We start from the raw sequence: 13,562 nt of genomic DNA on the forward strand, positions 1-13,562 counted from the left end.
CCAGATCACATCCAGTCACGTAAGCCTGTGAAAATCATGGATATGCTGAAAGCTCATACTTATACTACAGCAGTTCCCAAGGCTGACACATGGAAGTTCAATGAGAGTTTTGCTTCAAGTGTAACAAGCCAGTGCTTGTATCAATATGGAACTTTAACAAGACACAATAATTCCATATCTTTTGGAATCTGCGCACATAATGTTCTTTCTATCAGGTTTCTCTCCGAATACTCTAAGTTCAAGAGACAAGTATCGTAAGAGATATGAATAAGCAACTGAATGAAATGCTAAATATGTGCACAAATATGTTTCTGGCTGGCACATCTCTGACACAACTACTGACAGCTCCTCAGGCCTTCAAGGTAGTACTACTACTGTGTGTTATGTTAGAAGATTCCAGTTGTCTGTGGTTAATATGGACTGCAGTACACCCAAGGAGATTCTGCCCTTTACAGGCCAGTGGTGTCCAATCTGTGGGTCGCGACCCATAAGTGGGTCTCAGCAGGGCCCAAACTAGGTCGGAGGATGGCCACAAAAGACATTAAAGAAATTATATACTTTTTCTAAAATGTACATGCCCTGTCTGTTTCATCTCCTCAATAGTATGTTTGAAGACTGAAGAGGGGGATACTGCATTGGGGAACATTATAAATGTTGATTTTAAAACTTTTTCGACATGGTTACGAGAATGAATTGAATATTTATATGCACTAAATGTTGTTTTGGTCGAAGGCACATAAACAGCTCGAAACATAGGTATCATTATAAGGAGAGAGGCGCAAAGAAGTTTGTATTCAAAGTCCAATATATTGTAACAAAAACAAAAATCTTTTGTCAAATCAAACTACGGCCGTCATGCTGTTACAATCCACGTCCAGGCTTTCTCTTCAAACTACAACATACATCTCCATGGGAACATGAGTCACGCCACGTGTGATGAGACTCTAACAAAACATGGATATAAACCAAAAAGACATCCCACTACATTACAGTAGATGGGATGACACCGTTACCCATGTTATCATGCCCTTGGCAACCCCCACACGACGCCAGGAGCCAACCAGAGAGGGTCTGACTACCATTTCCCCATCACATGACCTCAGGAGCTGCCAGACTTTTTAAGCACACCGGATCTATAATCCTTATGTCAACACAAACCACAAACACGCCACACACGCCACTGCATACTACAAGGCGACGGTTGTTTAGCTTAGTGTGTTCAGTACCAGCTATAACCGTATGCTTTTAATGCTCAAACAAATAGGCTATCCATCATGCTTTGCAGGAAATGTTGTTGGTGGGGGGACAATGGTGAGAATTTAGTGAAAGTCTGTTAATATGATCAACTCCATCGTTCAGCATAACATTGCAATAGAATCACGCGATTATTTCAAGACAGGGACAACCCACTTCATAAATAGACCGTTTAACAGTTTGTGTAACCGTTGGGGTGACACCTCTTTTTCTTGTGTTTAGGACGCCAAAATCCACATGTTGTAGGCCTACACCATATTTGTGTCCATTGAAACTTGGTGATATGTACATTCATTGTTAATGTTCCACTGTGTCTTGGCTTGCATTGCAACAGGGGTTACAGCTGTTTCAGAATGAATGAATGGGGCCAACGGGGGAGGAAGACAGAAAACAGTTGCATCCCTCAAGCCAATTCAATGTAATTTAATGAATATACATAATTAGACTTTGTTCATTTGTGTTTGTCCATACTGCCACGGGAATGTTGTAATATCATCAATCAATATCCTTTGGTCTTTGAACATTGGAGAGAAATGAGTGCACACATCTGTTTCCATTTTTATGCGTTCATAATCATAAATAATCATAAATAAAATGTTAGTCCTGCAATTTGCGGTTTATGCGTCAATAAGTTACAGATAAAACGACTCTTAACTGTCTAGCTGTAGATAAAACACCAGACACATCCGGCATCACATCGCCTCGCTCGGTGACGTTTGCATCGCCTTAACGCTACATCATTTAAAAGTATGCATAGTAGCCTACCTGGCATCCGCCGTCTTATCCAGAGCCGCGTTACTCCTGGACTTAAGACTGAATTTAAACAGTTTGAACTTTTTCTTCTCCCCTCCATTGCTCTTCTCTTCTTTCTCCACCGGTTCCTTGTGGTGGGCTTCACTCCTGGAGAACACACCTTTCAATGACTTCTTGGTTGAAGATTTTTTGGCCATAATACCAGCCTAGCAAAACAAATTACTAAAATAAAACAAAACGGTCAAGAGTCCACCGAGGCGACTATGCACACAGCAGAGCTTTCTGCTTTCTCTCGCCGGGGGTTAGATCCATACAGGGGCGACGCGCACGCTCGATGGAGGGCTGTTGATACCTGTTGACAGGTGTTTGGAGTTTCTTTCGCCGCTACATTCTCTGCGCGTCACGCACGGCATTACGCACAGCCTCACGCACGGCATTACGCACAGCCTCACGCATGGCATCACGCACGCACAGCGCCACACAGGTGTGGCAAAACAATGAAAACGACACGCCCACCGGTTCTCGTCCCGATCGGAGGCGGAGAGGATTATGTAGTGTAACGTTATCCCGGTCTACCTTGAGTCAAGTTCCGGTTTCATATGAAGGGCCAGTTGTAAGTCCCCTGGCGGGAAGAACAAGAACATGGCAAGAATAGAAGCGAACAAAGGAGGATAAATATGGACTTTTGAAGACAAATTTTTGCAAAGAATTAAAATTAATATCAAAAATAGGTAACGAGTATGAGTATGATGATACCTCAAACGAAAGACTATCCCTCTCTCTCCCAAGTCAAACCATGATGGATACTCGGATATCCCGCCCCTTCTCTCTCTCTCGTCATACCGCTCCTATGGACCATACTTTTTTATGACTTTATGCAGTGATATTGGTGTTATATACATATTAAGTCATTTAATCAGAACACATACACTCAAAGTACAATATAAACTAACGCATAGGAAAATACCTTGCCACTATCGCGAATCCAAATAACGTGTGGCCCCGCGATAAGAAATCGAGGTCACCTTCTCTTATCTCGACCAAAACAACTCATAATAGTGTGACTGGAAATAATAATGTGTGTCATTTTTTTTTGTGGACCCGTTATCTTATCAAAAATAATTAATAATAGGCCTACTTAATCATAAAGACACTAAAATTACACATCCTTCTTAATTCAATCATCTTGATGAAATAATATCCAGTGAAACAAGGAGGTAATCTACCAATCCGACGCAAGAGGGCGCCAAACTACAGCAGTTGCAACTGCAGAGAAAGAGTTACAGATTGCAGGCTATTAGCCTTCAGTCACGTTTATACAAGGTACGGTTCGTGGTAGGCAATGTATGCATTTCTGATCGATCGTAGCTCAGTTTAGCTCCAATTATTTTATTTAGAGATCGGGAAATTTACTATACAATCTCTTTAAATTGCCTTCTATTTTTCAGTTTAAACCATCTCAGCTCAGTAGGAATAGTTTGTCTTGTTAAGTTTGGCTGTCATACTGGATTGGACATGCATTCAGTAGCCTAGGCTGACTGAACACACGGATGTTGATCATAAACAGTTGACCAGTAAGCTAGTGCTATCTAAGATTGCATCAAGCATGCTACACAAACACTCCTTAATTCAAGTTTATTACCTATGTGGTGCCAGTTGCCAAATGGAGAAAAGTACCTGTTTACATTCTTAAATGTACCACTCTAATCTATAAATAATCAATTCAAGTTTATTATTTAACATCGGACATTGCCAAAAGCAAATATTTTCATCAATTAATTTAGGATATTCGACATAATTTCACTTATTTCCTTCAGGGAACTGAATGCAGGTATATTTTATTAGGGGTCATTTTTGCCGTCTTCTTGAGTAAAGAAGTGAGGAAGGCCTTCAAGTGTTTCCAAAGATGTTGACCACGTGAGTCATCGTTCACATTTAAACCGAGTGGCATCCAGGAATTGCTAATCTTAAGGTTTTATAATGGATACCTCAATGTGTTCTGTAAGTATGTCATTAGTTTGCGGTTAAATGAGTCAGGTGTTTGGGAGGGCTGGTGGAGGAAACAAATCAGACTCAATGTCTGCTGATTTACGACCCTTCTTATCGAGCCAACGAATGACCAACAGAGCAACAGCCAGTCCACTGACTAGTGGATCAACCGACCAACCAGCAAGGCAAACGACCCAACTAACCTCCCGCCCAGCCAACCAAACAAAGAGGAAGTTCAAGTTCGAGGAATGGCAGGCCACTCACGCGAGAAATATCACTACGTTTTGGTCACAGGTGGGCCTACCGAACCGTAGGCGAAAATGGTGTCAAATCACCTTTAACAGAGTGATGAACCGAAAGAACACGCTTGCTGAAACGAAGACGCCACGTTTCCCGGACCTCAACCGACGTATTTCTTCTTCTGCTGTCCCCGATCAGAACTGTAGTCGCCTGCTCAGCCCTTTTTCGCTGACGAACGTATCACTTCCTACATTTTCTAGGAAAAGACGATGAGCCAGAAGAAGTAGTCCGTCTAGGGGCCAGGCTCCCCACACGGGGCTTTCTATTACCCGCCGGTTACCAGAAGTGGGAGGAGGGGATGAGGTTGTGGAAGGGTTCTCTCAACTAAACCCTTGTTCGGTGTGACCGAAACTCATATCTCCGTCGTGGCGCAAGACCGAAGAGTTAGCTCTGAGGGAGCTGAGACCCACACGCAGGGCCGACGGACTGCGGGGGAAAGTGAGACAGTTGTGGGGGGGCCCAAGGCAGAGGGGGGGCCCATGGCAAAAAATAATAATAATAATAATAAAAATAATAATAATTATCTACCATTATCTACCGGCCACTTCTCCCCCCTCCCCTCCTTTTTTTCCATGTGTGTATAACTACATACTATAGTTACTACTAGCCTACAGTATGTACATCTATATATAAGAGAGAGAGAGAGAGAGAGAGAGAGAGAGAGAGAGAGAGAGAGAGAGAGAGAGAGAGAGAGAGAAGGAAAGAGAGAAGGGAAGAGAGAGAGAGAGGGAAACAGAGAAGGAAAGGGAGAAAGAAGGAAAGAGAAAGAGTGAGATATGGAGATAGAGAGAGACATTGTAAGATATATCTTTTGTGCTATTGTAATTTTTAGCACAAGATCAATGTATTTTTCATAAGTGTAATACCTGGCTGTGTAGGCAAACGCAACATGTTTCCAGAGAAAGACGCAAACATCAAATGTAGAGAATGAAAATATTTTTAATTTACTGCTACATATCGTCAATATAAAAGTATCATCAAAATAGTCTCTCGCATATAAATTATCAGCATCTGAATCCAAAAAATAATCGAAATACACAAACATGCTGTACAAATATAACATAACAAAATAAACTATCTACATGAAGGAACAAATGCACTGCCCACCAGTAGTGGAATATGAATAACACTTGGTCTGAGTGTGTCATATACAGCAGTTAAATTCTGAAGATGTGGAATGGAAAGGATATTTGGGTTTGGCTTCAAGTAGGTTCAGCATTTGGATAAGCATGATGGTTACATAATATCAATGGGTCATAGAGAGACTAGTAGACTTTAAAACAACACTCATAGTAAATCACAGTTTGTCTTCAAGACAAATTGTATTCAGTTGGTATAGTATAGAGTGTTAAAGGCTGAGATAAACTGTAATTGATATGATTATTGATTATTGTTCTTCTTGCAGGTTTTGCAGACTTTGGTTAATGGTGTTCAGTAAATATTGGATCCAGTTCACGCTAGTCTTGTGCCGTGTTTTCTTTGACTTAGGGACTTTAGGGTTTATTTTTAATTAATATTATTTCGTTTTTGGCAATTGCATACATAGGTGTATGGTTTCAAGATACCGTTCAGTTTTGGATTCAATAAATAACAAATACAATATAGAAAGACAAACGTACATAATTTACCCAAACTAAGTCAGGCACACTCCAACAGAACATGTAAGAAACAAACAGAAAACAACAGATGAGCATTCATATAAAGCCCTATCACAGGTAGCACCAGTGATTCATTTTTGGCTCAATATTATGAGGAACATTTGGCTTTCATTTTCTTTTCTAAGACATCTCACATCCTTGGGAGATGTTGACATTGAAAAAAGAGGAACACACTAACAGAGCACCACACACTCACTTCACTAAATAAATACACACGATTCAAAGTCGAAGACATCAAAATAATAATAAGTTAAAAAAAACAATCAGTAAAAGCGAAACACACGTCTACCTGAGTAAAAACAGTTGAAGGTACTTCACAGCTACATAAAAAGACACACTTCCTCTCTTTCCTCCCGAACCTGGTAGAGCAGGAAGCATGTAAGTGCAATGGATGAACACACCAGTTCAGTCTTTGGAAGGCTCTCCCTTTGGTGCTGCGCTCATTGGACTGAACCCTTCCCCCTGTCCACCAATCGAGACAAAGGACGTCTCATGTTTGGCAACCCCCTCTTGTTCATTTTCTTTGCGCCGACGTACCGTCGACGTCGCCGGCCCTTTTAACGTCCCTCCCTCGATCTCTCGACCCAAGTCCAAAACAACGTCCCTACTGCGCCTCGGTCTTCACTGTGGGTCGCTTGTAGAGGTGCACCACGCTTGCCCTCGCCTGATTGGTCGGCTGGGGGCTGTGATGCGCGGCGGCGGCGGCGGCGGCGGCGGCGGCGGCCCCCGACTGGAGCGCCGCCCTCGGGGGCGGGGCGTTGATGGCCTGGCTCAGCGCCTCCAGCAGCACGCCGGCCTCCTCGCGGTCCCCCTTTCCCTCGACGCCCTCCAAGCCGCGCGCCATCCACCGCTCGGCCGCCTCCTCCACCTGTGAGGCCGACGCCCCCTCGGGCAGGGCCTCCGCCTCCTGGCTGGCGTCGAAGCGCTCCACCATGTCCCTGACGAAGGCGCTGGCCGGGCTGCCCTGGGCCTGGCAGCAGGCGCGCTGGTGCAGCCGCAGGGAGAAGCGGTGGAAGTAGGCGAGGGCGCAGTGGGGGCAACGGTAGGGCCGCTGGTGGCCGGTGTGCAGCCGGCGGTGCAGCTTCAGGTGGATGTACTGCGTGAACTTGGTTCCGCACAGCTTGCACTGGAAGGGCTTCTCCCCCGAGTGGAGACGCAGGTGGGTCTTCAGGTTGCTGGTGCTGCTGAAGCGCTTGTGACACACCTGGACGGAGGAGCAGAGAGACACCGAAGGGTTAGGGTTGGGTGGGGTGAGGTGTTGGTGACGGTGTGGTGGTTTGTTGTTGTGGTTTTTTTTTTTAGCTGGATTAGTTTGAGGGTTGGGTTTTAGTGATTCAGTCATCACAGTTGGTGTCGGGTTCGGGTTAGGTCAGGACTGGGCAAGGATTAGGTCATGGAAAAGGGATCGAGGGGGGAGTTTAAGATGAGGGCGGTCACACGAATGAACGCGAATGAATAATCTGATCGGCGCAGAGACAACATCTGGGTGTCTTTGTCCAGACAGAGGGAACCACCGTTGGGCATCAGCGCAGAAAGGCGCTCTATTTTCTTTAGCAGGAGGCCCCGCCCACCTGGACACGTGCCATAAGTGGCGGTCACACCTAAATCGCATGTTTAGGTCTGCTCTGGAAACCGATGCGTTCCTCGCGGGCGGCTGAGTGTGTTATCTCCGTTGGGCGACGTGTTGTCTCAGGTATGTTGTTATGAACCTTTACTTTCTGTATCGCCCCGCCTCACTGTGGCTCCATACTTCCTGTGACAGGTCTGTGTGTGTTTGTGTACATTGTGCGTCAGCGTGTGTTTTATGGGCTCTGACGCGCTCCCTATTGCCAAAGTGCAACCAGCCAGACCCACTGTCGGTCGGCAGACACACCTTTACACCAACCCCTCTCTGAGTCTGTGTCTCTGTGTCCCACCCCCTGTCTCTCTCTCGCCCTCTCTTTCCGTCTCTGACTAGCACACATTAGCCTCAGATCTTTGACCTCAAAGAGGAGATCGGGGGCCAGATAGACTCTAGAGCCATGTCACCACATCCTCAGTCTCCCTGAAGGCCGCCTTGGTAATCCCTGAGCTGCTCCTTCATGACGCATTTCAGATTATTATTATCAAATGCAAGTCATCTTCTAAATCGGGCTCAACCCACTTGTGTGTTATCAATGAAGGCATCGCCCCTTTGAGGGACAAGACGCAATCAAACCTAACACAGGTTTGATTGCCCTGTCCCATGTCATAACTTCAATATTTGAACCCCTTCTCTGCCAATAAAGGCAACATCTTTTGCGGGTTTTTGGGGAACTATGGGAAAGAAAACCCCTCTATTTTGATCTAAAAATGGCAAACAAACCAAATTCTTTGACGACCGTCGCGGTAGTAACGCATGAAAACGGTGGGTTGTTTTCGGGGTCTCTCACCTGGCACTCGTGGGGCTTCTCTCCGGTGTGGACCAGGTTGTGCTTCTGGAGGTGTGCGAGCTGCGTGAAGCTCTTCTTGCACAGGTCACACTGGAAGGGGCGCTCGCCGCTGTGGACGCGGAGGTGAACCTACAAACATGAACAAACATGGCGGTGAGACCGGGGTTCTGCGGTAACAGCGGCGGTCGGTGGCGGTGGTCAACCGACGGGAAAGCATTGTTTAATCATACTAATTGGCTATCATTAGAAATGTGTTACTCATTCATACATATTATTGATTAACTAATCGTGAAATAGTTTCAATCTCTTCCAAAATCGATACTCAAGGAGAGCTAGTCCAACCGACGCCAAATTTGGCTAAAGCTAATATTGACTGAATGACTGAATCAATATTAGCTTAGAGCTTACTTCAGGGACATGGAGTCTGAGCACCTTAGCTGGTCTAGCTCACGTTAAAACACAACACTGCAGTTGCCATCGGTGTCCATGTTCAAATACCCCCCCCACCCCCCTCCCCCTCATTCTTAACAAACCCACCCAGTCAACACCTCCCCTCACCTTGAGGTTGGATAGCTGCCCGAACGTCTTGAGGCAGACGTTGCACTCGTACTTGATCTTGCCATTCTGCTTGCTCAGGGGGTAGGGCAGGGCCTTGTACCCGGGGCCGCTGCGTGCCGCCGGGCCCCTCTGTGCGGCCGCCGCCGCCGCCGCCGCCGCCGCCGCCGCCGCCGCCGCCCGGAGGCTGAGGTTCATGGCCTCCTCGCAGCCCGAGGGGGAGGGCTGGGGGCTCGGGTACAGACCCTCGTCTCCGGCGCGGTCCGGCTCCGGGTCCGACTCCACCTCCGTCTCGGGCGGCGCCGGGGAGAGCTCCGGGGTGGCGGGGGCGCCGCTCGGGGGGGACATGTTGGCGGCGCGCTCCTTCAGGCCGCCGTGGAGGGCCAGGTGGGGGTGCGGGTGGGGGTGGGGGAGGTAGGGCTGGTGGGGGTGGTGCGGTGGGGCCATGGCCAGCACGCCGGGCGGCCCCAGGGGGAAGTAGGGCAGGCCGTCGTTCCCCAGGAGGTAGGAGGAGCCGCGCGGGGGGGCGTCCCGCCGGGGGAGGGGGGTGGGGTAGGGCGAGGCGGGGAGGAAGATGCCCGGCGGGGGGGGCATCGGGGGGAAGCGGAGGGGGTTGAAGGGGGGGAGGAGCTGCATGTGGGGCGGCGGGTGCTGGGGGTAGAAGGGGTAGGAGGGCACCTCCTTGTGGCCGTAGAGCCCGGTGAGGTGGAGGTCTCGCTGCGGGAGGTGGGGGTGGGCGGAGGGGACGCGGCCGTGGTAGAAGGAGCGGGGGGAGGGAGGCGGCGAGTTCAGGGCGGACTGTCCGTTTTGTTCCGCGGGACGGCGGGGGGAGGTCCTCCGCTCCTCCTCCTCCTCCTCCTCCTCCTCCTCCTCCTCCTCCTCCATCTCCTCCACCTTCTCCTCCTTCCTCTCGGACGTGGCGCTGAAGTCCATCACGTAGCCCTCGGGCGTGTCCGGCGGCGTGTCTCTCTCCAGCACCTCCACGTCGATGTGCTCCTCTTCGTCCTCCTCGTCCTCGTCCTCCACCTTCATGTGCTCCTGCGCCCCTCGGAGGAGCCAGGGTCTCTGGGGCAGGAGGTGCCGGGGCGCTGGCTTACTCTCAACTTCTGAACGTTCTGGGCGGGAGAGAGAGAGAGAGAGAGAGAGAGAGAGAGAGGAATACTAATAAGTAAAAATGCACAAAATCCCCCAAACACACACACCCACACACACACACCCACCCACACACTGATTCTCCAACTCCCCCCTCCCCTCTCATTTATGGTAAAGGGTTGTAGTTTCAGTTTTTGAATGACTAGGCAGGAGACGGGTTTCGATTTGTCTCAGCCGAGATAGCAGTGATTCCGTGGACAAGTGTGTTTGTGTGTGTGTATGTGTGTGTGGGCGTCTATGTTTGTGTGCGTGTTGGTTGGAATGTGCTTGTGGGCGGTCATCTCTCCACACATCGTGTGCCAACAGTCGCCGAGCCGGAATTTGAGTCATTTAAGCTTTTAGTCAATTAGCATTCTCTGTACGCCATGCGCCATTTCCCTACCAGGCACTGACGTCGTTTTTTCCCCTCGTGACTCGGTTCCAAAACACTCAAAGGATCGGTTTACCTGGAGACTACAAGGTCTCGTGTCTCGTGGGGACAATGAGCTTAGTCACCTGTTGTAAACAATTGAGGCTTAAGCCAATAACACACAGGAGTCCGAAGACGCTGAGTCACCCCTGCTCGCCCGGTTATGGGCAGTCGCGATGGGACTCATTCCCGTTTGGAATCGATTCGGCTTCCTATTAATAACCCATTGTGGCCTGTATACACAAGCAACGTTTGTCACCTGTGTTTCTCACATAATTGTGTGTTTGTGAGTGTGTGTGTGTGTGACTGAGTGAGAGGTCGAGTGAGAGAGTGTGTCTGCGTGATTGTTAATCATTGCCATGTAGGCCTGTGTCCTGAACACGTATCCTTTTCGTAATAACGTGGAAATAATGAAAACAATTACAAGGACGAGATCTAATCTCGGGCCAAAGTGATCTCAGATCTGTTTGAAGAGGAACAATGCGAGAACAAAGTCACCTCTCAAACCGCAGCATTCCTCTGCTCGTCTTTCAAGTCTCAGGGCGAGAGCGCACGTTCGCTGTTTCTCAGTTTCCTTTTTGCCTCGCGTCTCGTTTGAACGTGACACCGATGGGTGTCTTGATGTCTCGGTGTTGCGTTGTGTTTGAGAGGGGCCTCCCTCATGTGGGGTAGGCGATAGTCAATACATACATCCAATAAACAATGGGATGGGTCTCGTATTGTAGTGATAAGATGGTTTGAACCCCCAACGTCTACCCTGGTGCATCCTTGAGCAATCATAATCATAATCACCATCATATCCCTGTAAATATATTTCCTACTGTATTTGATATTGTAGCCGATTTTCAGTTTGACACTGTTGTTAAACTGATATATTTTATATTTAATGTGTTCTGCTGCTAGGTTCTGTAAACGTATCAATATGTTTCTGGCTTATCCATCTATGAATTACTGGGTTATGCATTTCTGCCTTATGAAGTTCACCTATTGGTTTCTGGGTTCTGCACTCAGCTCTCTTTTCCCAGCTAGTGCTCTATATCATAGCTTCTGGGTTCTGTGTTCCATCTACATGAGTGTGTTGGCTCTGTGACCCGTCCACACGAGGTTGTGGGGTTCCGTCCTCCATCGATGCGAGTTCATCGGTTCTGTGTCCCATCTCCACGAGTGTGCTGGTTCTGTACTCACTGTGTCTGTGGCCGTCGTGCTGCTGGTGTCCACAGAGCCTCTGGGAGAACTCTGCGCTGTACCAGACCAGCAGCTCCTGGCTGGGCTCCACGGGCCGCATGGTGTAGAAGAACACCTCCTGGCCGTTCTGACAGGCCACCAGGTTCTGCTCCGACGGCGTCCGCGCCGGATTCACGAAGCGCATCCAGTTGCTTTTCTGCACGTCTTCGCCGTCGACGAAGTGGTGGAGCTGGCGGCCGCGGTAGATCTGGGGTCAGGGGGAGAAGAGAGAGAGGGAGGAGAGGAGGATGAGTTTGCTTGCTCGGGTACAGGCTCGGGTTTGGATGAGCGGTAGGAGATGTGGTGGACCGTGTTCTGGAGTTCGGTCTGTCTGTCTGTCGGGCGAATAAAAGCGTGCACTTTCTACACCTCTGCCATTAACGGTATGAACCACGGGGTCCGTCCAGTTAAAAACAATTCCAATAAATCAAACTGTATGAAGAAGCGATACGTAACCCATACAACCCTAACCCTAACCCATACATAAGCCTAACCCTCTCTCTCCTGATCACATGTATTATTCCAATCAGGGAGTTGATGCTGGAAATATTAGACAGAAAATATGATCAGATATAAAATAAATAATCAAATAAAATCGGCCTCAAATCATATCAAATTAGGTTGAAAACAAAGATGATAGGCATAGTTTTTATTCACCTCTGCCATTCACACAATGTGTTCTAGTCCTCAGGTGCCAGTTACCTCTGTTAGCCTGTTTACACTTTGAGTCACAACACCGAGCTGCAGCTGCTTATATTAAGAGTAGGCGGGTCAGGGACTTCCTCTTCACACACCTCTTTCGCTCTCCCTGCCTCCCTCTCGCCCTCTTTTCACTCCTCCCTCCCTCTCTCTCTCTCTCCCTCTCCCTCCCTCCCTCTCGTCCCTCTGTGTCACTAGTGTCCCTTTCACCTGGAATAAACAGGGCATAAACATTAAACAACTCCTGCCAGGAAAAGAGGAAATGACAGAGGTTGTGGCAGGATGCACACGTACATACACACAGGCACACATGCCTCTACATACGCACGCACACACACATACACAGGCACGCATGCATCTTCACGCGCGCACACACACACACACACACACACACACACACACACACACACACACACACACACACACACACATGCCCCTGCACACCTTAATCAGCAGAGGCATGGTACTCTGCCAAACACCTGTGTCACGGCACGTCAGACTTTCACTACGGCTGAGTTTAGCTGGAGGGAGGGGGGGGGGGGGGGGGGGAGGAGGCGGGGCCAGGAACATCCGCCGTGGCTACGAAGTTACAGGAAGCCCGGCAGGAAGGAAAACACGCCGGACGTGTATGCTGAGAAATTACTCAGCTGCAATGCTGAGGAAAACTCCAAGGTGACACAAGTCGTTCCAGGGAGAGAGCGCACACGCACGCACACACAAACACTCAGACATGCATGTATGTATATACATAGACATACACAAACACAGACACACACACACAAACACACATGTATATACACACAAATACACACACACACTCACACACAAACACTCACCCGCACACACTCATAGATTCATATACACAGGCCGTGATACACACACACACACACACACACACACACACACACACACACACACACACACACACACACACACACACACACACACAATTAAACATGCATATGAACCGGAAAAGACACAAACTTTTTGCTTTTACACACAAGCACACACACTTTTGAGGAAAGCTGTGGTTGAGTAAAGGTTGTGGAGGGGAACATGGTTTCCTTAGGGACTCGATGGCACCAGAACGAGAGCATAGGTAGGAGGCATCTGGTAAATGCAGAAGCGAGCATCGCTGTACGGAACGGTTTCGAGAAA

At 48.3% G+C, this 13,562-nt stretch overlaps 2 protein-coding genes across 2 annotated transcripts in view; both read right to left on the reverse strand.

The window, feature by feature from the left end:
* Positions 1–2,469, reverse strand: part of crybg2 (crystallin beta-gamma domain containing 2) — a 51,780-nt gene extending 49,311 nt beyond the window's left edge. Inside the window, exon 1 of the mRNA XM_060044068.1 lies at positions 2,020–2,469. Coding sequence (XP_059900051.1) covers positions 2,020–2,204 — 185 coding nt within the window. The 5' untranslated portion in view covers positions 2,205–2,469. The remainder of the gene's footprint in view (positions 1–2,019) is intronic.
* A 2,748-nt stretch (positions 2,470–5,217) lies between these two features.
* Positions 5,218–13,562, reverse strand: part of prdm1b (PR domain containing 1b, with ZNF domain) — a 15,321-nt gene continuing 6,976 nt past the window's right edge. Inside the window, 4 exon segments of the mRNA XM_060043357.1 lie at positions 5,218–7,158; positions 8,366–8,494; positions 8,924–10,035; positions 11,667–11,913. Coding sequence (XP_059899340.1) covers positions 6,559–7,158; positions 8,366–8,494; positions 8,924–10,035; positions 11,667–11,913 — 2,088 coding nt within the window. The 3' untranslated portion in view covers positions 5,218–6,558.

This window comes from Gadus macrocephalus, chromosome 22, assembly GCF_031168955.1.
Source record: "Gadus macrocephalus chromosome 22, ASM3116895v1".
In the NCBI taxonomy this organism is placed as follows: domain Eukaryota; kingdom Metazoa; phylum Chordata; class Actinopteri; order Gadiformes; family Gadidae; genus Gadus; species Gadus macrocephalus.